Source organism: Penicillium cataractarum (assembly GCF_028827025.1).
Source record: "Penicillium cataractarum strain IBT 29864 chromosome Unknown utg000002l, whole genome shotgun sequence".
NCBI lineage: Eukaryota > Fungi > Ascomycota > Eurotiomycetes > Eurotiales > Aspergillaceae > Penicillium > Penicillium cataractarum.
Genome location: NW_026622738.1, coordinates 3,517,361 through 3,537,985, shown reverse-complemented (window position 1 = coordinate 3,537,985; position 20,625 = coordinate 3,517,361). Strand labels below are relative to the sequence as shown.

General features: G+C 50.3%; 9 protein-coding genes across 9 annotated transcripts; 3 read left to right on the top strand and 6 right to left on the bottom strand.

Annotated features, from left to right (window-relative positions):
* Window position 1: 1 nt before the first annotated feature.
* N7496_003356 (uncharacterized protein) lies at window positions 2-2,175 on the bottom strand (the record flags this gene model as incomplete). The annotated part of the gene is made up of 7 exons (XM_056696287.1): window positions 2-203; window positions 277-707; window positions 807-1,079; window positions 1,140-1,326; window positions 1,388-1,463; window positions 1,515-1,850; window positions 1,920-2,175. 7 exons carry the CDS (start codon window positions 2,173-2,175, stop codon window positions 2-4), a joined length of 1,761 nt encoding a protein of 586 aa, XP_056558499.1.
* Window positions 2,176-3,456: 1,281 nt separating this feature from the next.
* On the bottom strand, window positions 3,457-3,728 carry N7496_003355 (uncharacterized protein; the record flags this gene model as incomplete). Its single annotated transcript, XM_056696286.1, has 2 exons — window positions 3,457-3,551; window positions 3,623-3,728. The coding sequence occupies 2 exons, from the start codon at window positions 3,726-3,728 to the stop codon at window positions 3,457-3,459; spliced, it is 201 nt and encodes a 66-aa protein (XP_056558498.1).
* A 400-nt stretch (window positions 3,729-4,128) lies between these two features.
* On the bottom strand, window positions 4,129-4,800 carry N7496_003354 (uncharacterized protein; the record flags this gene model as incomplete). Its single annotated transcript, XM_056696285.1, has 1 exon — window positions 4,129-4,800. The coding sequence occupies one exon, from the start codon at window positions 4,798-4,800 to the stop codon at window positions 4,129-4,131; it is 672 nt and encodes a 223-aa protein (XP_056558497.1).
* Window positions 4,801-6,040: 1,240 nt separating this feature from the next.
* N7496_003353 (mitochondrial intermediate peptidase) lies at window positions 6,041-8,425 on the bottom strand (the record flags this gene model as incomplete). The annotated part of the gene is made up of 1 exon (XM_056696284.1): window positions 6,041-8,425. The coding sequence occupies one exon, from the start codon at window positions 8,423-8,425 to the stop codon at window positions 6,041-6,043; it is 2,385 nt and encodes a 794-aa protein (XP_056558496.1).
* A 243-nt stretch (window positions 8,426-8,668) lies between these two features.
* On the top strand, window positions 8,669-9,574 carry N7496_003352 (MICOS complex subunit MIC26/MIC27; the record flags this gene model as incomplete). Its single annotated transcript, XM_056696283.1, has 3 exons — window positions 8,669-8,695; window positions 8,775-8,864; window positions 8,948-9,574. The coding sequence occupies 3 exons, from the start codon at window positions 8,669-8,671 to the stop codon at window positions 9,572-9,574; spliced, it is 744 nt and encodes a 247-aa protein (XP_056558495.1).
* Window positions 9,575-9,852: 278 nt separating this feature from the next.
* Window positions 9,853-11,073, bottom strand: N7496_003351 (uncharacterized protein; the record flags this gene model as incomplete). The annotated part of the gene is made up of 3 exons (XM_056696282.1): window positions 9,853-10,689; window positions 10,756-10,839; window positions 10,900-11,073. The coding sequence occupies 3 exons, from the start codon at window positions 11,071-11,073 to the stop codon at window positions 9,853-9,855; spliced, it is 1,095 nt and encodes a 364-aa protein (XP_056558494.1).
* A 194-nt stretch (window positions 11,074-11,267) lies between these two features.
* On the top strand, window positions 11,268-12,159 carry N7496_003350 (RNA methyltransferase; the record flags this gene model as incomplete). The annotated part of the gene is made up of 4 exons (XM_056696281.1): window positions 11,268-11,344; window positions 11,402-11,500; window positions 11,564-11,856; window positions 11,912-12,159. 4 exons carry the CDS (start codon window positions 11,268-11,270, stop codon window positions 12,157-12,159), a joined length of 717 nt encoding a protein of 238 aa, XP_056558493.1.
* Window positions 12,160-13,143: 984 nt separating this feature from the next.
* On the top strand, window positions 13,144-16,503 carry N7496_003349 (DUF3591 domain-containing protein; the record flags this gene model as incomplete). Its single annotated transcript, XM_056696280.1, has 1 exon — window positions 13,144-16,503. The coding sequence occupies one exon, from the start codon at window positions 13,144-13,146 to the stop codon at window positions 16,501-16,503; it is 3,360 nt and encodes a 1,119-aa protein (XP_056558492.1).
* Window positions 16,504-17,195: 692 nt separating this feature from the next.
* On the bottom strand, window positions 17,196-20,319 carry N7496_003348 (uncharacterized protein; the record flags this gene model as incomplete). Its single annotated transcript, XM_056696279.1, has 4 exons — window positions 17,196-17,975; window positions 18,035-18,097; window positions 18,152-20,019; window positions 20,079-20,319. The coding sequence occupies 4 exons, from the start codon at window positions 20,317-20,319 to the stop codon at window positions 17,196-17,198; spliced, it is 2,952 nt and encodes a 983-aa protein (XP_056558491.1).
* Between the last annotated feature and the right edge of the window lie 306 nt (window positions 20,320-20,625).

Sequence of the window (20,625 nt, the reverse complement as noted above, 5' to 3'; positions counted from 1 at the left end):
ACTAACGTGCCACCTCATCGCGAAGGCGCCCAGCAGCATCATGTTGCTGGTCCCAAGAAACCAAATCAGCCTTCGGAATCTTCACCATTTTATGCGTAACAGCACCATCATCATACTTGACAATAGTCTGTCTATACTCATATCCTTTCCACTTGGGAATCAAGTCAATCCAGAAGTAATAGTAGATGCCGCAGAGCGACAACCTATAGACCGCATCAGCCGTTGCAACCAACGGAAAACAAAAGAAGGATAGCGAGTGAAGGGAGGATAACTTACAACCCAATGCTAACAGCCAGATACGTTCCGTACCAGAAACTGACATCTCCACCATTCGCCCCTCCGATCGGTGGATACCAAGGTGCGATGAGCATATAAGCATTAGCCAGGAGTGTAAAGCCTACAGCAACGCTCCATGCTTTGAAGTCCGGTGGTGGCAGGTTAAGTGCCTTTCGACGTTGTCGAAGAAGGATGAGTCCGACGGCGATTAGGAAGTTGAAGATGTTGCCTGGGTAGACGGCGAGGTCGACGACTATTTTGATTACAGGGGTTAGCAGACGGGCTCTTCTGGGAGTTTTGTTTTTTAGGTGATACGGACCGAAATTAAAGGCGTCTCCGGCTGGTGGGCCGATGATCATGATCACTGTGAGTGCCCATTGCACCGTGTAGGGGCCGATGGGAGTTCCGAAGGGCTTTGTGGAGGTCCAGAACTTGGGCCAGGGGAGGAGACCTTGTCTTTGGAAATAGTCAGCTCATCTGAATGAGTCAAGATTGGGAAAGCAATATGGGTAAATAGAGGATTCGGTTACTTGCCTTCCTGTTTCTCGAAGCATGCGAGAAGTATTGATCATCACGGCGATCAAGTTTCCGAATGCACTGATGACAATAAGGACGCTCAGAGCACGAGCGGCCTTTGTTGTACCAAATACCTTCTGGAAGAAGATGCTTGCTGCGATCTGCTTAGATGCGAGGATCTCCTCCCTCGTTGCTGCGGAGAAATAAGCAACGTTGACTAGGATGTATAGGATTGTGACGATGATGAGCGACAACGGGGCACTCCAGCGGAGCTTTTTCACGGGGTTCTATATGATAGTCGTTAGTATCGTATTGAATGAGAGTTAGCAGGGAGATTCAGCGCTGACCTTGATCTCATTTGCAAGACCGAAGACATTTTGATAACCAGCGTAGGAGAAAATCAGCTTGATCATGGCATTTGTGGCACCATAGGCGCTAGCATTCGATGTGCCTTCCCATGCATGTCGCCAATTTGCCATGGGGTCTGCCACTTTGGTGTGGCCACCCAGAACGACCAATCCGGCGATTGAAATTCTATATCAGAAGAAGTAAGCATAGGGGATCGTCATTGTATTCGTCCCAGGGTCAAACTTACAACACCAGGGTCAGAAGTTTGACAATTCCAAACCAAACCACAAACCTCAAGGACCATTTGGTATTTGATGCAACCACTGTATCTCTTAGCCATTTGTCTCTTCGTAATTTCCGAATCCATGACTAACCAATCAGTGCAAGTGTGTACGCCGCAACGGCAACTCCCTTCAACTGCCAATTCGTATAAGATATCCCACCAATCGCAAAGACATACTCTGCAAAGACAATCGCATTACTGCTGGCAAAGGAAAAAATAACATGCTTCATCGCAAAGACCGTTGGGAACAAGTATTTCGGTTTCAGAAACGCTTGTTCCAGATAAACGACATCCGATCCCGACCTGCTGGGGAAATAGGCCGTGTACTCGAGGTATAGAGCCTGACTACACTGGGCAATCAAGTATCCGAGAAACCAGTATATCATTGTAAGACCCACGGATCCGACACCCTTCAGAATTGTAGCGGCTTGTGTCTATGTCAGTATCTTGGACTGGGCTGGGGCCGGGGAAATGAACAAGATGCTAGTCTACTCACGCGTTGAGAAGATACCAGTTCCGACCATTTGATTGATGTTCAGACAGAATCCGACTAGGACGTCGACGGAGTACCCTAGAGGTGATTCTGTCTCGACGGGGGCACCACTCGCATCTTGATACGTCACTGTCGAAGAGTTCAAGCCTTCGGCAGCTGTGTATTCCGCGCTTCCCTCTCGAATGGCATAGTCGTCTGACCCTGAAGCTGAATGCGCAACCGCATTGGCAGTCTTCTCCTTGTCATCCCAGGATGACATGTTTACGGCAGGGACACACAGTGTAGAGTATAAGCAGGTGTCCTTTGCGATTATATATTCATAAGAAATTAAGGCCAGAAAAGCAGAGCTTTGTTGGTACAAAGACAAGATTTGCGCGAGAAGGCCGTGTGGTCGTACCCTTGAAATGGATCTTTCAAGCCTATATATACTTATTTGCTGTTTCCCCCTCGTGGTTGAGACGTCAAATGGGTCGATTTTGCTTGCTTCATCCGTAGAATTAAGCACGTCATACGGGGTAAGGACTGGACAACGACCGGCGTTTCTCGCGTTTCTTATCAAATCAATGAGCTAGGACTTTCAAATATCGTACTCTATAGGCTGACGGAAGTTAATTTCATGCATCACGACATCTGTTTCCACAGTTCGACCATGACAGCCGGGTCAAGGTACGCAAGTCCCGTCCGTGGTGGTGGAGCTTCCTCGGAGGGTTTTAGCTGAACATAAACAAGCATATGAACTTGAAAATTCCCATCATTCGAGTGAAATTCCAGGGAATATCTAGAAGGTAAAGATAACCTCATCATTGGAAATGTTTTCATCCCTCGATCAGGACTGCATTCAATTTTTTTTCATATGTGTCGTTTCGCTCGTCGTTGCAGCCCCCAGACCCCTCAAATTCGTCATCCCGACCAGATGCATGCTCATAAGCTAAAAAGGACGATGCGATCAATGTCACTTCCACTAGTTACTTAGTCCTGTTCGGCGTCTGCGGAAAGCTGTTATTCACGATTGGAACCGGGGGGCAGCATTGGACCTCCGGGATTAATGTTCAGTCTAGTGGCTCCTCAGGCTCGGGATGCCTGTCATCGCCCCAGATTGGCTGATCGATTTAGCAGTTTTTAAAGTTATGTAAAAGTCGAAGTAAGAAAAGAACCTCAAATTGTATTTCTTTTGGAAATATGTTCGTCTTGTGAATCACCAGTCTGCTTCTTACTACGCCAGCCTCAGATTTTGGCATACAATTCACCCTAGACTTAGGAGTCACCTCTTCCATCATGATTATGGATCTTCAACGTCTTAAGATCGATTCCAGCCAGAGTTCGGACCTGTATATAGCTATGTATCAGTCGGGTAGTCAAGTCATAATCAAGGACTAGAAGCCATACGTTGACAGCCATGATATGTCTCTTCTCCGGTATCTCAGCTTTGCCGTAAACACTGGTACCACAATTGGTACAAAAGTAATGCGGGACATTCTTTGACGCGAATCGATACTCCTGAGTTCATAATTAGTGCAATATCTCGGATATATCTATCTGTTCAGCAGACCTTCACAGCATCATCGGCGTGGTGGAAAGTGACATCGGCTGTCTTGGGGTAAATCATCAAATAGCCGTTGATGTGGCAGATTGAGCCTAGAAGAAGATTTTTGATGTCGGTCCTTGAGGATACATTGAGAATAAACTCGAATTGATCATATTCTTACAGTTGCACTGTATCACAGTCTGCTCCGAGATTGGTGGTGATATCTTCACCGTATACTTCACCTGTCCACAGTGACAGCTACCGTCATAACTTGCCGAGGTCTCCATGCTGATTAATGGTTTATTCTCTTACGGCAATAGAAGTTGACGTTTGATTTTAGTTCAACTGATTTGGCGGGGCCATCAGCTTATAAGTCCAGGGTGGCGTCCTGTGTTCTGGACAGCCTCGTATTTGCTGAGTCACGTAATGGTCTCAACAAAACGCAGTCGTTGCCGTTTAGAATCAGCCTGGAATGTTGGGATACTTGTTCCTCGGTATATTATGATCATAAGAAATTATTCGCTCCTAGGTTGTGGTCTGCTTCTATGTAAGCTCGACTATGGGACCTCGGCTGAAGTATTTCGTTGGGGTTGGATTAACTATATATGGATGTACCTGGCTGGTATAGGGAATGCGAAGCAGTCCTCAGAGATTATTAATTTGCCAATTTTGGCCTTTCTCTTCATATCACACCTCCGTTCGCAAAGGCTGTACCTTCAGGAACAATGCCCGAAAGGGCCCCAAGAGCTTCTGTTTTCGGGCACGCTTCCTTTCTCGAGCTGCGCGTTGCATCTCCTTGTAGACAGCGGGCGTCATGATCGCAGAAGGTGGGTGAGGATAGGTTGTAGGTAGTATTTGAGACTTCAGGTCTTCGTGGTCTTCATCCAGGGTATTTTTTGACGGCTCCGTTGTATTTGATCTCCTTTCTGTATGTGGTAAGACGGGCTCCAAAGATTTTTGTCGTGCTTCACCATAGCTTGGTCGGGATTCTAATATAGAATCTCTGGTAGAGCTTTCCATTTGCTCTGTGTCCTCTATGCGATCGTCCATTCCCATGGTCATATGAAATATCCGCTTCGGGCCCAGAGAACCCGATAGAGTGAAGTCTTCACAAAAGGCAGCATAGGATCGTCGCACGTGTAATTCACGTTCTCTCTCGAGATTCAGTTTTGGAATTTGTTCCTCTTCGATCTCACCGATAGTCTCAAACGTTCCCTTCCGTTCCTTAACGAAGGAGGCAGTGCCTGAGTCGGTTTTGGTCTGTTCGAAACCATGGCTCTCTGCTTCCGCATCGATTGCCTTGTTCAGCTCCTTGAGGTTTTGCTCGCTAAGCTCATTTCCCCGAATATTGTCTGTCATGGATGGACGTGAGATCCTCTTTGAAACCCATCGCGTCAGTTGGGTCACTGTATTTTTGCGGCGAAGTTGACGGGGTTGTGGATGGATGTATTGATAGGCTGTGGAGAAAGTGGTAAAGGAGGAATGGACGGATTCATTATCGCTATCAAATGGTAATTCAGGCATATTGAAGGATTCGTCTTCGAGATTGTAGGAGACTGGCGTGTAGATGGTTTGATAAGGATGTCGAAAGCATAGATGGAAGTAGATAGATCATGCCATTCCTATGGTGAATATCCAGAGCGTAAGACGGACTCTTAGGACCGGGAATTCACCACACTTAAGCCAAGTCAGTTGAGAACTTGAGACAGCTATGAGCCCAAGCCCAGATTAACAAAGCGAGAAATAGGTACCCACATTATCACAGTACTTGGAGAGGTGTTCATGTACGCCAAGCTCTCAGGTAGTTTATCCACAAGTCTCGAGTGTAGAACTGTAGAACAGGGTCTGGGAGGAAAGATATACAAGATCTACGCCCGGAAGTTATCGAGAATGCGACCCTGGAGTAACTATAACTAGGCAGCTGTGCCTTTGCCTGGACGATCACAAGCTTCACGAGCACTCCCCTCTTTGCCTTTTTCATTCTCTCGGGGGCGTACCACTGCAGCCAGCCACCTGCACGATATGACTAGGGCGTGCAGCACACGCAGTTGTTGTTGTATCCCCAAGAACCACGGGCCCCCAGGATATTATGAAAGGCATTGCCAACCCTTCTAAACAATCTTCAAATTTCAATATGCCATCGGCTCAGATTACCGACAATTGGCATATATAATAGCACCAGTTTGCCAGGAGAGTTTGAGGACTTGATCGCGTGGGCGCAGGCGGTCTTATCGCACGGTGAGACACTCCAACGACGAGTGAGACATTGCGACCGCTCCCCACCAACCGCCACCTACGAAGCCTGGCTGATAACTTGGCTGGTCCGAGACAATTTCATCCAATATTGATGCAGAGCGAAAGGTTCCTCGTGCATACTAGTCCTGTCTGGTGGGATCGGGCTTGCTGCTGCCAAGCGAGCGGTCTTCTTTTTGATCTACAACGGTGAACTACTAGGCCGGGGACACCCATGCAATAACCAGGTTTATACTTTGTAGAGGCGAACTGCAACCCGGGATCTGGTTAGATGCAGTCACTCGGAAATATGATTTGGACATATACAGGATATCATTATAAAGATTACAAGTTTGCAGCAAATGTATCAGCCAGACACCCCGTCTCTCCCGAGGCCCCAGCGGCCAACCTCACGCATGGCTTCGTCACGACCTTCGACCAATCGGCCGTCGGTATTGGAGGGGTTATCTTCGCCCAACACGCCTGCGACGCACTGCCAGCCTGTGCGGCCACCTCCCCAGCGAAGAACTTCGTTTTTGTATCGTTCACCTGCGGCGCGATCCACCGCAGCCTTTCCAGAAAGGAAGACATCCTGCCAGATCTTGTTGGCAATTGCCCGATCGAAAATGTAGCTGTAGTAGGTAGCGCCGTAGCCGTACAGGTGGCCGAAGAAGCCTTGCCAGGAGGTCCGGGGCCGAATATCATCGGGGTCTGGGAGGCTCGAATACTGATTGAACACCTTGTGGTAGATATCGGTGGTGTCGATGCCATTGGCTGCTTGGTCGCAGGGGATCGAGTGGTAGGCCTGGTCAACTAGAGCCATGAGGATCTGCGCCTCATTTTCAACGGCTCCATAGATCGATCCGTGGGCATTACGGTCCTGCTCCATGCTACGCATCATGCTCTCCGACAGAGGCTCGTTCGTCTTCCAGTGTCGTGCGTAGAGCGAAAGCACTTCCGGTGCGGTAGCAAAGCTCTCCATAAGCACGGAAGGAAGCTCGGCAAAGTCGGTCGAGCATCGAGTGCCGGAAATCGACTGGAGGGGGGTCTGGCCCAAGATCGAGTGAACAGCATGGCCCATCTCGTGGAATAGAGTGCGCACGCTTTGCTCGCTCAAGAGTGTCGGTCGACCAGAGCCATTTGTGACAGGTTCCTGGAAATCGCACACGAGAGCAATGGTGGGCAGCTGGCGCAAAGTGTTCGTCTGCCGGTCAACCGCGGTCGCCATGCCATCGTTCGGGTGAACGGACTGATCCATAGAGGCACATTCCGCTACCTCATCAGCTAAAATCTCACGCGAACAACGGAGGGTAAAATGGGCAGGGTTAGGATGTTTGCCAGGTCGCGAGAACAGATCACAGTAGACGACTGCAATATGCTGCTCGGCCTCGTTGACCACGTCCAATCGACGGACATCTGGGTGCCAGGTCTCACCAGGAGCAGCCTCCTGAGGTACCAACCGGACACCGTAGAGACGATCAAACAGTCGAGAAAGGCCTTGCATGACGGTACCCAGAGAGAAGAACTCGGGAACGGAGCTTAACTCACGTGAGCGGCGAGCCTGAGAATACTCCATCACTCGCTTGTGTACATAATAAGCATGATCCCATGGCTGCAGCGAGCTACCCTTCATTTGCTGCAGCTGGGACAGCTCTTCACTGACAAGTCCTCGGTTGCTCGAGATCAGCGACGTGAGGAAGTTAGACACTGCCTCGGGTGTCTTGGCCATCTTATCGCTCAGTGTCATATTAGCGAAACTATTGTAGCCGGAGAGTTGTGCCAGCTCCGATCGCTTCATCAAAAGTTTCTCCAATCGGTGAATTTGGCGAGAGCTAGACGTTCGAGTCGCAAGGTATACATCCTTTCGAACGGACTCGTCTCGTACAGATCGTAGCACAAGTCGGGGGACTATACCGGCCGTTGGCACCGGAGCTTTGTTATTCCACTTCTTAATTCGCTGTACCATCAACGGATCCAGGCCTTGGAGGCTATTCGCATTGAAGACCACCTGAGACTTGGCTGGCTCTGCGCCACCAAAGAAGTCGGAGCCGACCTGGCTAATATCGTTGGACAGATTCACGAATCTCTGCCTCTCACTTGGCGGCATATGAATGGCCGAGTTTGTAAAGTCCTTCATGAGAATCTGTGCCACGATTGTCTCCGCCTCGGTCCAGTGCGAGGTCACCTCAGGATTCGCAATAGCCTTGCTCAACTGGTCGTGAAGGCCCGTAGTGGTGTTCAAGACATTCATGTATTCGAACATGAGCGCGTACGCCTGCGTCGCTGCTTCTTGAATGCGGGGATCGGAATGAATCGTTCGAATGAAATCGGAAAGATCGATCACGCGACATAGAAGATCACTGAGCCGATCGAGATTCCGTGCCAGCGCCCGATATTCATCCAATGTAGACGCTTGTAATACCTTTGTCACGATCGCCTGGCATTTCTGCAACGACACGTTGGCAAAAGTTCGGAAGCCATCTGGGCTTGTCAAGTATTGGTTCTGAACCAACCCTGCCCGCTTGGAGGCTGCGCCGCGTTTGTACGAGAACTCTTTCCAGAACTGCTGCGAGTCGAACACACGGCGTAGAGTTTCATCATCAATAGTCTTTCTCGGTGCGGTATTGTCTGCTGGAACGTAATCGGCGTGGAATTTGGGGGCTTGCGACGCGGCGGTTTCGAAGGCTCGTGATTGTCGTTGAGAAAGACATTTGCGGCACGTCCACGACCGTCGCCCGAGAGGGCGGAGCATGGTAGAAGCTGTATAAAATATTCAAAACAAGAGTATTAAAATCGGGAAAATGCCACCAATGCACAAAAAAACCATAAGAAACCTGGGGCTGCGAATGCGGAGATGAGAGAAGGGGACACGGGCAATGACGGGGAGTTTTCTTGGGTTCCGCCGAGCCGAAGAATTCCCGTTCTTGGCTCCAACCCGACTTTGCTTCACCCTCAACCCATCAACCCTCTGCTTCATCACCCCACACCCCCCAGGATGTCATTCCGGCCGATGTTGAAGCAGGTATGTCTGATCGCCGATAGTTGATATCGAGTCTTCCCAGTGCAATTGACTGTTCAATGGCGTGCTAACTTGATGATAGCGGGCTGTGGCTCCGATCGCAGCCACCCTCCTCGCAGGAGGTCTGGCCTTGTACCCCAAGCAGACTGCTTTCGCCGAGGAGCCTCGCGAGGTGAGATGAGCTAAATCTGCTCGTTCCTGATATTTTGCCTCCGGGATAGCTCTTTCTGACTCGCGCCTACTTTCCCAATACAGCGCAAGCCCATCTACGATGACTTCCCATCCGATATCCCGGAACTCTCCAAGCCCGCAGCTCCGGCTCCCAAGGCGATTTCTCTGCCCACATCGCAATCCACCTCCTCCTCGCCCACTCCCACAGACATCCTGACTGCTCAGATCCGGCAAGCCCGGCTTTTCCTCTACTCCCACTCCCTCGCCGCGGAGAACAGCTTCAACGACTTCCTGTCCCGCGCTCTGCACATCGAGAACGCGTTCACCAACACCATTGCTTCGCTCGCGCCTTCTGCCGAGTCTGGTGAGCGCCTGACTCCCGGCGGTATCTACGTTATCGTGTCTGCCATGGCCGGCTCCATCGTGTCACGCAACCGCGGCGTCTTCCTCCGCACTTTGTCCCCGCTTACTTTCGGTACCGTCGCTGCCTTCACTCTCCTGCCCGTCACGATGAAGAACGTCTCCGATCTGGCTTGGGAGTATGAGAAGAAGTTCCCCGTCGTTGCGGAGAAGCACCTTGCGGTTCGGGAGCGGGCGGAGCACATCTGGTATACCGGCATTGCGCACAGCGGTATGGCCCGCCAGATGATGGAGGACAAGATTGGTGAGACCCGGAAGAAGCTCGAGGAGTTGGTGAGCAAGGGTCACTAGACTTTTTATATTCGCTCGGCTTGAGTCCGGTCACCGTTGGGTGGTCGGGGAGGAGTTTCATCTTTTGCATATGTACGCTTAGAACTCGTAGATCCGATGATATAATCCGGACGTCCCCTTTGTTTGACAAAAAAAATATCATTTGGTTCAACAAAAAAGTGTTCCAATACTTGGCAGTATGCTAACTAGTTGTTCGGGTTGGAAAAACTATTGTAATTGGTATAATGGTTAAACTCATGCAGTCTACATCAAATCCAGCTTCAACAAGAATTGTATCATTATTCTTCTTGAGCTGGACCAGGTTCTCCCTCCATCGCCTCCACAGTCCCTGCTACTTCAGCCGTGGCCGGAGCTGGACTGCTCGAATTAGAGGGCGGGGCACCAATTTTAGGCGGAGGAGGCAGAGGCGTTCCCTTCCTCGAAGGTGCAAAGTCTTGCTCCTTACTCTTCATTTCGCCTTCGGCAAAGTAATCGTCAAACGCCCTGTTAGGAGAGACGCCGTGTCGTGCCTTGGCACTCCGTCGGTTCGCGGGTGATGCTCCACTCGGGGGTGAAGTCACTCTTGTTTGAGACGCAAGAGGAGGGGGTGAGACCATATTTGCCGGGACGAGGTAGTTTGCAGAGGGTTCAGTCGTCGCCGGAGCTCCGTTATAATTCGGCATTGGCGCGGGATATCCATCTTCGCGCGTCTCAAAGACAACCTCGCCAGGTCCCTCCACTTCCTCGCCCAGTCCAATTGGTAGACGATGCAAAGCGCCGTAGCCCAGTTCAGCGCCAAGGGCACCTTCGCCACCCCATCCTCTCGTAGGGACGAGCTCGACCTCCCGTACGACGTCGAATTCACTGTTGTATACCCACAGAACGAGGGTGCGGTCAAGGTGGTCCTCTACCAGCTCCCCGAGCGCAGATTCCCCGCGTAATGTCCCGCTCGGTGTGCCGATGATGTAGTCTGAATGTGGCAGGAGTCCTGCGCGGTAGGCTGGGCTCAGTGGCGATGGGGTTCCGAGGACATGCCAGATGTGTTGGGTAGAGGAAAGGGGGGCAAGTTGTAGCGCGAGGCCGAGGGAGGGCGTCGTCGCCGATACGGGGACTGTGACTGTATGTGTTCTTTGGCCCTGTGAAGAAAGCGCTAGAGGTTAATTGCCATTCCATAGTAATATATTGGGACAGTCTCAAAGTACCTTGGCACTCCATATTTCCAGCGTCAAGCTAGAGCCGGCGCAATTGCGCACTTCCGTCGCAAAGAGGTTCGGGTCTGGATCTTCCTAAGAGTAGGTATCAGCATCACGCGTATCCTGTTAATGAGATTCTATGAGTGTACTCACAATAGGATGGCCGTTAATTCCTACAATAAAGTCGAACCAAGGCTCCAAGGGCAGCTCGGTGTCTTTGTTGCGGAGTACTTGGAAACCATAGGCATTGTCGCTTGGGCCATTTCGAGGTTGCTGGACAGGCTCGCCGTCCAGCCGTCCAATAAATCGATTAAGCGCACCAAACATGACGTTCTCAATCAAACTTGCACTGGGTTTAGGCTTTATTGGAGGTAAAGGATCGGGGTCATACTCGGGGAAGCTATGGCGGGCATGCGAGCTGGCCGGATGTTGGTGCAAACAGAGCAAACAAATTTTGATTTCTTTATCGGGTGGCTCGTTATCGAAGACTTGCGATTTATATCTCCACCGGACTTTGCGACATGGCGGAGGAAGAAGTGGCACCGCCAGAGGTGCATCATTACGAAAGTATTGAAGAAGTTCCCTGGGATATTCAAAAGTACGGTTCTTCCAATATCCCGTCCGGGCGATCATGTCAGCTCTGACTCTTTCTTAGTTACTGGTCTCAACGGCACCGCATCTTTTCCCGATATGACGATGGAGTATGGTTGACGGATGATGCTTGGTTTGGAGTTACTCCAGAACCAGTGGCAAAGTTTGTGTGCCCTTGATATGCCTTTCTCATCTTGCAATAGTACATTGCTGACGCGTTGAACAGCAAAATAGCAACACATCTCGTTGAGAACGCTCCGGCTGGGCGCTGTATCTTGGTGGATTGCTTTGCCGGCGCGGGAGGCAATACGATCGCATTCGCAAAGACAGGCAAATGGAAGCGTGTCTATGCCATCGAGAAAAACCCCGCCGTTCTGCAATGTGCCAAACACAATGCCAAGATCTACGGTGTTGAGGACAAGATCACCTGGTTCGAGGGCGACTGCTTCGAGATCCTGAAGAACCAATTAAAAGATCTAGCACCATACAGTGTGATTTTTGCAAGCCCACCTTGGGGTGGTAAGTTCCATCAACCTTTCCCCTCGAATGAACCTCACTGACATCTGCGTGCTAGGCCCGGGATATCGTTCAGATCAGGTCTTCAACCTACGGACCATGGAGCCATACTCCCTCGAAAAACTCTACAAGGAGTATTCGCTTTTCACTCCTCACGTCGCTCTGTATCTGCCCCGGACATCAGATGTGAGGCAGATGGCCAAGTTTGTGCCTGAGGGTCGCAAGGCCGAGGTGATGCACTATTGCATGGATGGGCATAGCAAAGCGCTGTGTATCTTCTACGGCGATTTTAATAACCACTCATAGGCAGGTCCTTCTCTTAGCTTATGCCTCAACTCTAATGAAAGCGTTAATGAAATGAAATGTTCAAAATGATTACATCTCCTCGAGCTCTATCCAGCGTTCGAAGCTAATTGCCTAATTGGGTTAGTGTATTTGACGGGCTACGGCTATGCTGATCTCTTGATCTTTAGTATTCAACGGCTTCTGAAACGCAACCTTCAACTTATTGCACACCTAGTATTTCCATTGGATAGCTCAAGAAAGAAGAGATTTCGCCCCTTATAGGCTAGATCTCTGGCAGTAGTGACGGGCCTTCATCGTGGTAGGCTCAAGGGCCATTTCAGGGCCGAGTTTGGTCAAGGAATGAATAAACATGTTTTATAGCTCTCAGTGTCGCCATCACTCTTACTCGACCAGATGAGTGATCAGTGATAAGAAGTCTAGGCACCACTATCAGGCCCATGTATAACTGTCTTGTGCTGTATTAGCACTAAGTCGTATGTATCGTGGTTAGTTTAGAGAGTATGGGAAGACTTCCTCCTCAAATAAACGTGGGAGAACATTATTCGGACTGTCCCATATTGATAAATATAAGCAAACAGTTACAATAAAAATACAAGGGCTATATCCTATATCAAAGGTAAAAGTGAGATGTGATCGTCAAGAAGAGAGTTGAGAATTGACGAGGTCGAAGTGGGGAGGAGAGCTACAGGTACTCCGGTACGGCACTAAACCACTTTGGGCAACTCACCACATCCCTTCTTCCTCTCGTTTTGATCGCGCCGCCGAGGCCTTCAGTCAACTTTCCCATCACTTCTGGCGGGATAGCCAACTCGATGCGCGCAACTTGGTTCTTCTCTTGTTGCCTACCCGCTCGACCTTCACCAACGTCCTGCGCCAGTCTCTGGCATCCCCAACCACTCGTTTAACCTTGACGTTCGACCGCGCCGTACCCTACACTCACCGTCCTCCCGCTCCTCTTCACATTTTCTCATCACTCATCGCAACATGCCTCACGCTACTCAGAACCAGGCCCAGGAGGCCCCTGAAGATGCGGAGTTCGACAATGTTATGCGCCAGTTGAACAACTACGAAGGCGGCCCACAGTTTGACTTCCTCACCCGAGATTTGGATGTTGGAGAGAAGGCAGATGACGCGGTCGACTACGAAGACTTTGAGGATGATGAACTTCCCGATGAGGAAGAGCCGGAAGCGACGCAGCGGCCATCCACGAACGACGCGCACGATGACCTTTTCGCAGACCTAGGAGCTGACGATGCTGGGCTCTTTGGACCGAGTGACGACATCTTTGGAGGGACCGGCGAAGGCGAACAGGCTCAGGACGATAACCTCGATGATTTATTCGGCGAAGGGCCCTTTTCTCCCCCTCCTGCTGGCCAGGCGGATGATACCCGGGACCTCTTTGAAGATGAAGAACCGTCGTTGACAACGCAGCCCGTCGAGCTACCGCCGATTCCGCCCGTAAAGGAAGCCCAGGATCAGCGCATGACTGAGGATGTGGACGAGGACGACATTCTCGATGATGCCAGTGTCTTTTCGGAGGAAATGGACGAAGCGACTCTGCGCGCATGGAAGCTCCAACAACAGTTGTTTGCGATGTCCGGGAGGACTGGTCCCGACCATCTACCAGCGCCACCGGAGAATCACGAGGAGCTTCTGCACTCCCTGTTCCCCAGCTTTGACCGCAACACCCTCCCTCGTTGGCTAGAGATCATCCCACACAAGAAGGCGTTCTACCTTGGAAAACAGCCTCTCAAGGTCCCCAAGCCAGTTCTCCCTACAAAAGTCAACATCGAACTCGCTCCTGACCAGGAACGCGTGTTCAGAACCGGCCAGTCAAACAAACGCGGTCTGGATCATGAGTCTTTGGGTATTGTTGTTATCACTGAAGCCGCCCAGGAAGAAGAGGAAGAGGAGGAGAGGGAAGACTTTGACATGGGTGATGCTGATGCGGATGAAATACTCCCAGGAGGATTCACCATGCAAGACCTCCGCACTATCTGTGTCGACTGGGATGTCAAGGATGAAATCCTCCCGACGGCAGAGGAGGAGCCTATCATTACTGCTCCGGCGCCACATGAGTCTACCGACCTCTTCGACGATGATGCAGATTGGCTGATGGAAGAAAATCCACCTAAAAAGCGCAAGACTGGGCCAACACCCATCGACGTTATCGCCCTCTCCCACCTTGACATTCCTCTTCTAGATGAGCCGGAACAGGCGGTTGCACAGATTGCGAAGAGAGTGACTATTGACATGAACGACCCCAATATCCTTGTGGAAGAGTTGAGGCCGGACGCGGTGCTCCCCAAGCCCAAACAGGCTGGTCCCCGAAATAGGGAGGATGTCGACACGAACCTAACTCGCAAGCTCACTTCGCGATACAACATCTCGAATGACCAGGCATACGAGATGCTCAAGCAAAATCACCAGAACAAGATTCGGAGTACTCTTGGAAATGTTACTCTCGAACATGCTCTGCCAGCCTTGCGCTTGCAGTGGCCCTACTACAAGACTGAGCTACAAAAAGCAGAAGCTCGATCTTTCCACAGACCAGCTTTGAGTTTCCGGACTGCACAAACGTCCTGGTTTAAGAACCCGGGACATGTCAAACGGAAGCATCTCAAAGGCAAGGATGCCAAGGCTCTCTTCGATTCAACCAAGTCACTCTCCCTGGCCGATAACTCTAGCGTCTTGCTAGTGGAGTATTCTGAGGAGGTTCCCATGGTGCTCTCCAACTTCGGCATGTGCAACCGGTTCATCAATTACTACCGAAGGAAGAACCCAGAAGACCCCACTCGCCCGAAGGCAGAAATTGGTGAAACTGCGGTCTTGCTCCCGCAAGATAAAAGTCCTTTCTCTATCTTCGGGCATGTTGACCCCGGTGAGATTGTCCCAGCAATCTCCAACTCAATGTACCGGGCGCCATTGTTTCCGCATCAAGCCAAGTCGACCGATTTCCTGGTCATTCGCAGTACGACTGGCTCGATGGGCATGAGTTACTACATCCGCAACATTGAGAACTTCTTTATCGCTGGACAGCAGTTCCCATCCGTTGATATCCCTGGCCCACACTCACGCAAAGTCACCACCGTCGCTAAGAATCGAATGAAGATGCTCGTCTACCGACTTCTTAAGAAGAGTTCGGACGAACGACTTGCAATCTCTGATGTCACGGCCCACATACCTGGTACAACAGACATGCAGAATCGGCAAAAAGTCAAAGATTTCTTACAGCACGACAAGGATACCAAGTACTGGAAACCTTTGGATCCCGTCCTCCCTGATCAAGACACCATCCGGTCTTGGGTTCAGCCAGAGGATGTTTGTCTGCTAGAGTCTATGCAGGTCGGCCAACAACATCTTCACGATACCGGTTTTGGCAACGACGCTGAAAATGGCAATGAGAATGACGAGGACGAGGAAAGCGAGAGTTTCGAACAACTGATGGCTCCTTGGAAGGCATCGCGCAACTTCTTGCTGGCTTCCCAGGGCAAAGCCATGCTCAAACTTCATGGCGAAGGTGATCCCACCGGTCGTGGTGAAGGTTTCAGTTTCATCAAAACCTCGATGAAAGGTGGTTTCAAGGCTATTGGTGAAAGTGTTGAGGATAAGCTTGACGCACAGAGGCTTAAGGAGCTCGGCGGTCATAGCTATAACGTCGCACGTCAACAAAAGTCATACGAAACCTCCATCCGCCGAATTTGGGATGCCCAAAGGGCAAGTCTGTCCTCCACTATTGAGCACTCGGACGAAGAAAGCGACGTCGATCGAGGCGACATGGAAGAGTTCAGCAAGCCTACCCCACGATCTGAAGCTCCGACACCTGCGCCTACCCGACGATACGATGATGAAACAACCAGTCAGTTCAGTCGGATGAGTTTCACGAGTCAGAAAGGCAAGGTCCTGCGCATCACCCGCCAATTCAAGGCCCCCAACGGTGAAATCTTGGAGAAAGAACAACTCGTCTGGGACCCGCGCGTCATCAGACAATACATCCAGCACCGTCACCGCTCCGAGGCTCTCACCACCAAACTGGAATCTCTCCAACCAACCGGTGACCCCGAGGTTGACGCTCGTAACCGCAAATTGATCGAGGCCGAACTAAGCCGTCTGAACCGAAACAAGGAACGTCGTTTCGCGCGCGAGAAGCAAAAGGGCATCTCTCGTGCTGGGGAGTCTCCTGCGGATGGTAAACCTGCCGGAACACAACGCAAGTGCGCCAACTGCGGCCAGGTCGGACACATCAAGACGAATAAGAAGCTTTGTCCTCTGCTGAACGGTACGATGAAGCCGGAGGATCGGGTAACAGACTCGGCATTCTCCATGAGTGCACCTATCATCTAAACGGTTCTTCAAACCAAGAAGTTCCACACAATCAAAAAACAATCCCGTGGAATGGTCCCTTTTCTGTGCATCCTTTCAATATGATACCCACGCTATGATTGCACAAATATCGGGACTTCTTCTGTCTTTCAGGCTTTTCTCTATCATATCCCGAAGGCTGGAGACAGAATGCTCTGTACGTTGATTTGTTGACTCCCTTTTTAATATGTTGACCAGCATGGTCTGGTCGGGGTATGTCCTGCATACGATGCCTTTTCTGTTTCTTGTACATCATATTCTACATCAGATACATCAATACAATCAACATTATGGAGTATTTCATTCTTTTGAAGAATGGTTAATTCCCTGTAGTCTTTACGAGGAGTTACACGTGGGATCTCTTCGGAATCTCCCATGCCTCTACATCGACGACTAGTGGAGAGACCCCTGGGAATCATTTACTCCGAGTTTAATAGAGAGCAGCACAACTCAAGCAAGGGGAACTCATTTAAGCCTAGAGCTATAATAATATCAAGCAATAAGTGAGCAAGCTTTCAAGCTTAGCTCCAGAACACGGTGCATCCTGCAGGGAAGAGGGAGTGGGTATGAATATGCTGATAAAAGAAAGTCCACAACCTCCAAAGCCAAAGTGTGTAATCAAAACCAAGACTTCTCTGAAAGTAGAAAGCTCAAAGGCTTCCATGCGACCACTTTCATGGGGTATAGAGATCTGCGAGTGCTCCCCTGGCGAATGGCTGTCGTCCTCGTTCAGTTCTCAAGGCCATGGCTGGACCCTTCGGTCGTCGGTATGTGTATCCCAAGAAGGCACCTCTCTTGCGAATCTCCAAGGCTGTCTTGCCAACTTTTCTATCCCGCAAAATCTTGTCTCGTGGTCGTTTTCTTTCCTTCTGTTTCTCTGTCTTCTGGGTGGGCGCGTTCATTGCAACAGCTTGGGCGGGTGGTACCACCGGGAAAATAGCATCGCCTCCTGGTACTGGCCGTTGGAAAAGCGGATTGTCAGGAGAAGGTGCGGCCATGTTACCAGTAGAGGCAGCCTGGGGCTTCGCGTCAATGTTCTCCTCAGACTCTTCCTCTGAGTCACTTTCCTCTGCTTGCGCCTCGAGTTGTTCGACGTTCTTCCAGCCATCAAAGTAACGAGTATCTTCCCAGTCTTTGACTCTCGGGATATGTGGTGGCCGAGTCATATGGAGGTCATCCCACCGAATGCCTCTGAAGAATGGGTGAATTTTGATGTCTGTTGCGTCATTGGGGTACACCCAATAGCTCGTGTAGTTTTTGTATCGGGGATCCATTGAGTACAGAAATTGAGCCGATGGAGGTTGACCAGCCAACATGTCATTTGCTCGGTATCTCGGAGAGCACAGTCGGAATTGACGCTCTTGAAGCAGTCTTGCAATGAGATCAATAGCCTCTTGTGATACCAATTTCTCTGTTGGACTCTCTCTCGGGAATATCAAAGTTCTGGAGTGTTGCTAGAGAATGGCATTGTTAAACTGTTTCTGTAGAAAAGAGGATTCTCGGTGTCACTTACAAGAATCCTGATCTTAGTGTCATAGCGGGTCTCGCAGGCAAAGGGAGTGAAGCCATATAAACACTGGAAATGTAAGTTTAGCGCTGTTCCCTTTTGGAAAGACTAAGCTTCACTTACCTCGTAGAGAATCACACCCAAACTCCACCAGTCGCATCTTCCATCATACATCTCTCCACGGATGACCTCTGGTGCCATGTACTGGCTGGTGCCAACCACGCTCTTTGCGAATCGCCGTCGCTCTTTTTTGTTTCGCCAAGCAAGAAGACCCGTTGAAGGCACATGATACTGATTAAACTCACTCTGCTCTTTTGCATTTGGATCCAGGTTCGGGTCTTTCTCCGCTTCGGCAGCCAGAGCCTGATCTTCAGCGTCGCCTTTGATGTTAATACCAAGCTTTTCCAACAGAGAATAGCGGTGGTTGTTGTAATATGCCTGGTCATGAGACCAATGTCCATTGAAGGCCAATCCGAAGTCAGAGATTTTCAGATGCCCAGACGCCGATATGAGAAAGTTGTCCGGTTTGATGTCACGATGGATCCAACAAAGCTTATGAGCTTCCTCGATGCACAGAACCATTTCGGCAATGTAGAACCGTGTCCACTCTTCACGCAGAATATCCCTGCGGATCAAAAGCCCAAGAAAATCCCCGCCAACCATGTAGTCCATGACGAGGTACAGGTAGCTGTCATCTTGAAAACTGCATATCAACGGAACGACCCAGCGAGATCTTTCAGACGCAACGAGAAAGTCTCGCTCCGCTCGAATGTGGCCCTCTTGGCAATTTCGGATCATGTCCGATTTCTTGATCGCTTTCATGGCATAGACTTCCTTCTTTTCACCTGTCATGTATCTGCGTCTGCTATTTCTGGCTCCATCAACGGCCGATCTTATCATATTAAGATGACGGCTTCTTGTGCTGGAAGTGATGGCATCACGCGTCGGGCTCTCATCATCGCCCTTGGAAATGTCTCGGCTGTCTTTCTCGCGCACCAAACACACCAGACCAAAGCTGCCTTTCCCCAGCGTCTTGATGACTTCGTATCCAGCAACAGAGACTGCTTGATTGATCCGTGGAGACTTCATACGGGTTTTCAACATTCGACACTGCCGCAAATATGCATTCTCTTGTAGGGTCCAGTTATGTCGCGTGGCTTCCTGCTCTTCGGGACCAAGGTGGAATGCAAAGATGTGCTGCTCTAATTCGTTATGACGCTGGACTCGAGGGTCTGGATTCTCAAAAATGGAGTTGAAGTATAGTTCAAGATAGACCTTGGCGACAGACACGGTTTCCACTGTAAGAATCGACGGAGCAGTGACGGGCGACTTGCCGCTTGACGTCGGTCCTGGGCTCGAGACACGGTTTGAGATTTCAGACATTTCGCTCACTTCAGGTTTGTACTTCTCCAATGAAGAAGGAGATGGCTCTCCGGAAGTCACTGGGGTCCAAGGTGTTGAGCAACCCATGGGAGAGCCACTACTGCTTGGAGTGGTCGAAGGATCGGAACTGTCGTCGTTGGCTCCATCCCCTTGTTTGCTAGACAATATTGGAGAGTGAGGGAAAATTTCACTGGGCCTGGAGCGCAGGTGGGTGCGATGAACCACAGTTGGGTGCCCGAATGTTAACGAGAGCCTTTGAGAAACGCGGTCCACCAGTCTCGAGTTTGACGGACCTTGGGGTTCGACAGGAGTTTTCGAATGAATGTCATCGCCTTCAACACGATCTTGCTGGATATCCTCGCTGTCGATTTGAGCATCAATCTTACGGTCTGATGACTCGCCATCTACTAGGTCTTGCGAGGAATTATTGTCCGGGATTTCCAGTATTGTGTTGCCGGAAGTATTGGCAATCAGTGGTTGGGTCTCGAGGAAGCAACTGCCTCTCATATAAATCGGGGTACTTTGCTCAGCCCCTGGGACTGATAGAACGTGCTGGCCATCATCAGGGCTTTGAACATCGTCACGGGATTCCACGCTTGTCTTGTTGCCTGTGATTCCAAAGTCAGTATAGTAAGCTAGGAACAGGCCAGGACATATGAGAACACACTATTGGATGAATTCCCCAACCCGAGTAACAATAAGAACTTCGAACCGCTCCGTGTCAATCGGAACCGGAATCGAGCTCTGCTGCCCCTGTCAATGGGGTTGGGAGATAGGGTACTGTCTGACACTGCCGTATCGGCTGGAGATGGGAAGGGTTGGCTGTGGCGAGGGGTGACTTTGGTCTGATTCCAAAGATTGAATACGCTTCGTCGGCGTCGCATCTTCTTTCCGTAAGAGACTGTCATTTTGTAAGATGCTGGATATGGTTCGCCCAGCGGAGATCAAGGAACGGTGATCTCCGTTGACAGGGCGGCTGTTGGCTATACATGCGACATGCACGCTGACTGTTTAACGATAGAAAGTGACTGGCTGCAGGTTGGATTCGACAATCCGAAGAACTGCGAATCATTAATATTGAAAGATCAGAAGCAAATTTTGAATGGGAAGGGAAACAAGTCAAGTCTTCGACAAAGTGGCAAGCGCGAATTAGGGCTTCCCGCTGTAAACAGCATGTCATTCTACCGAATACTAAAACATGGGGAAAAACCGAA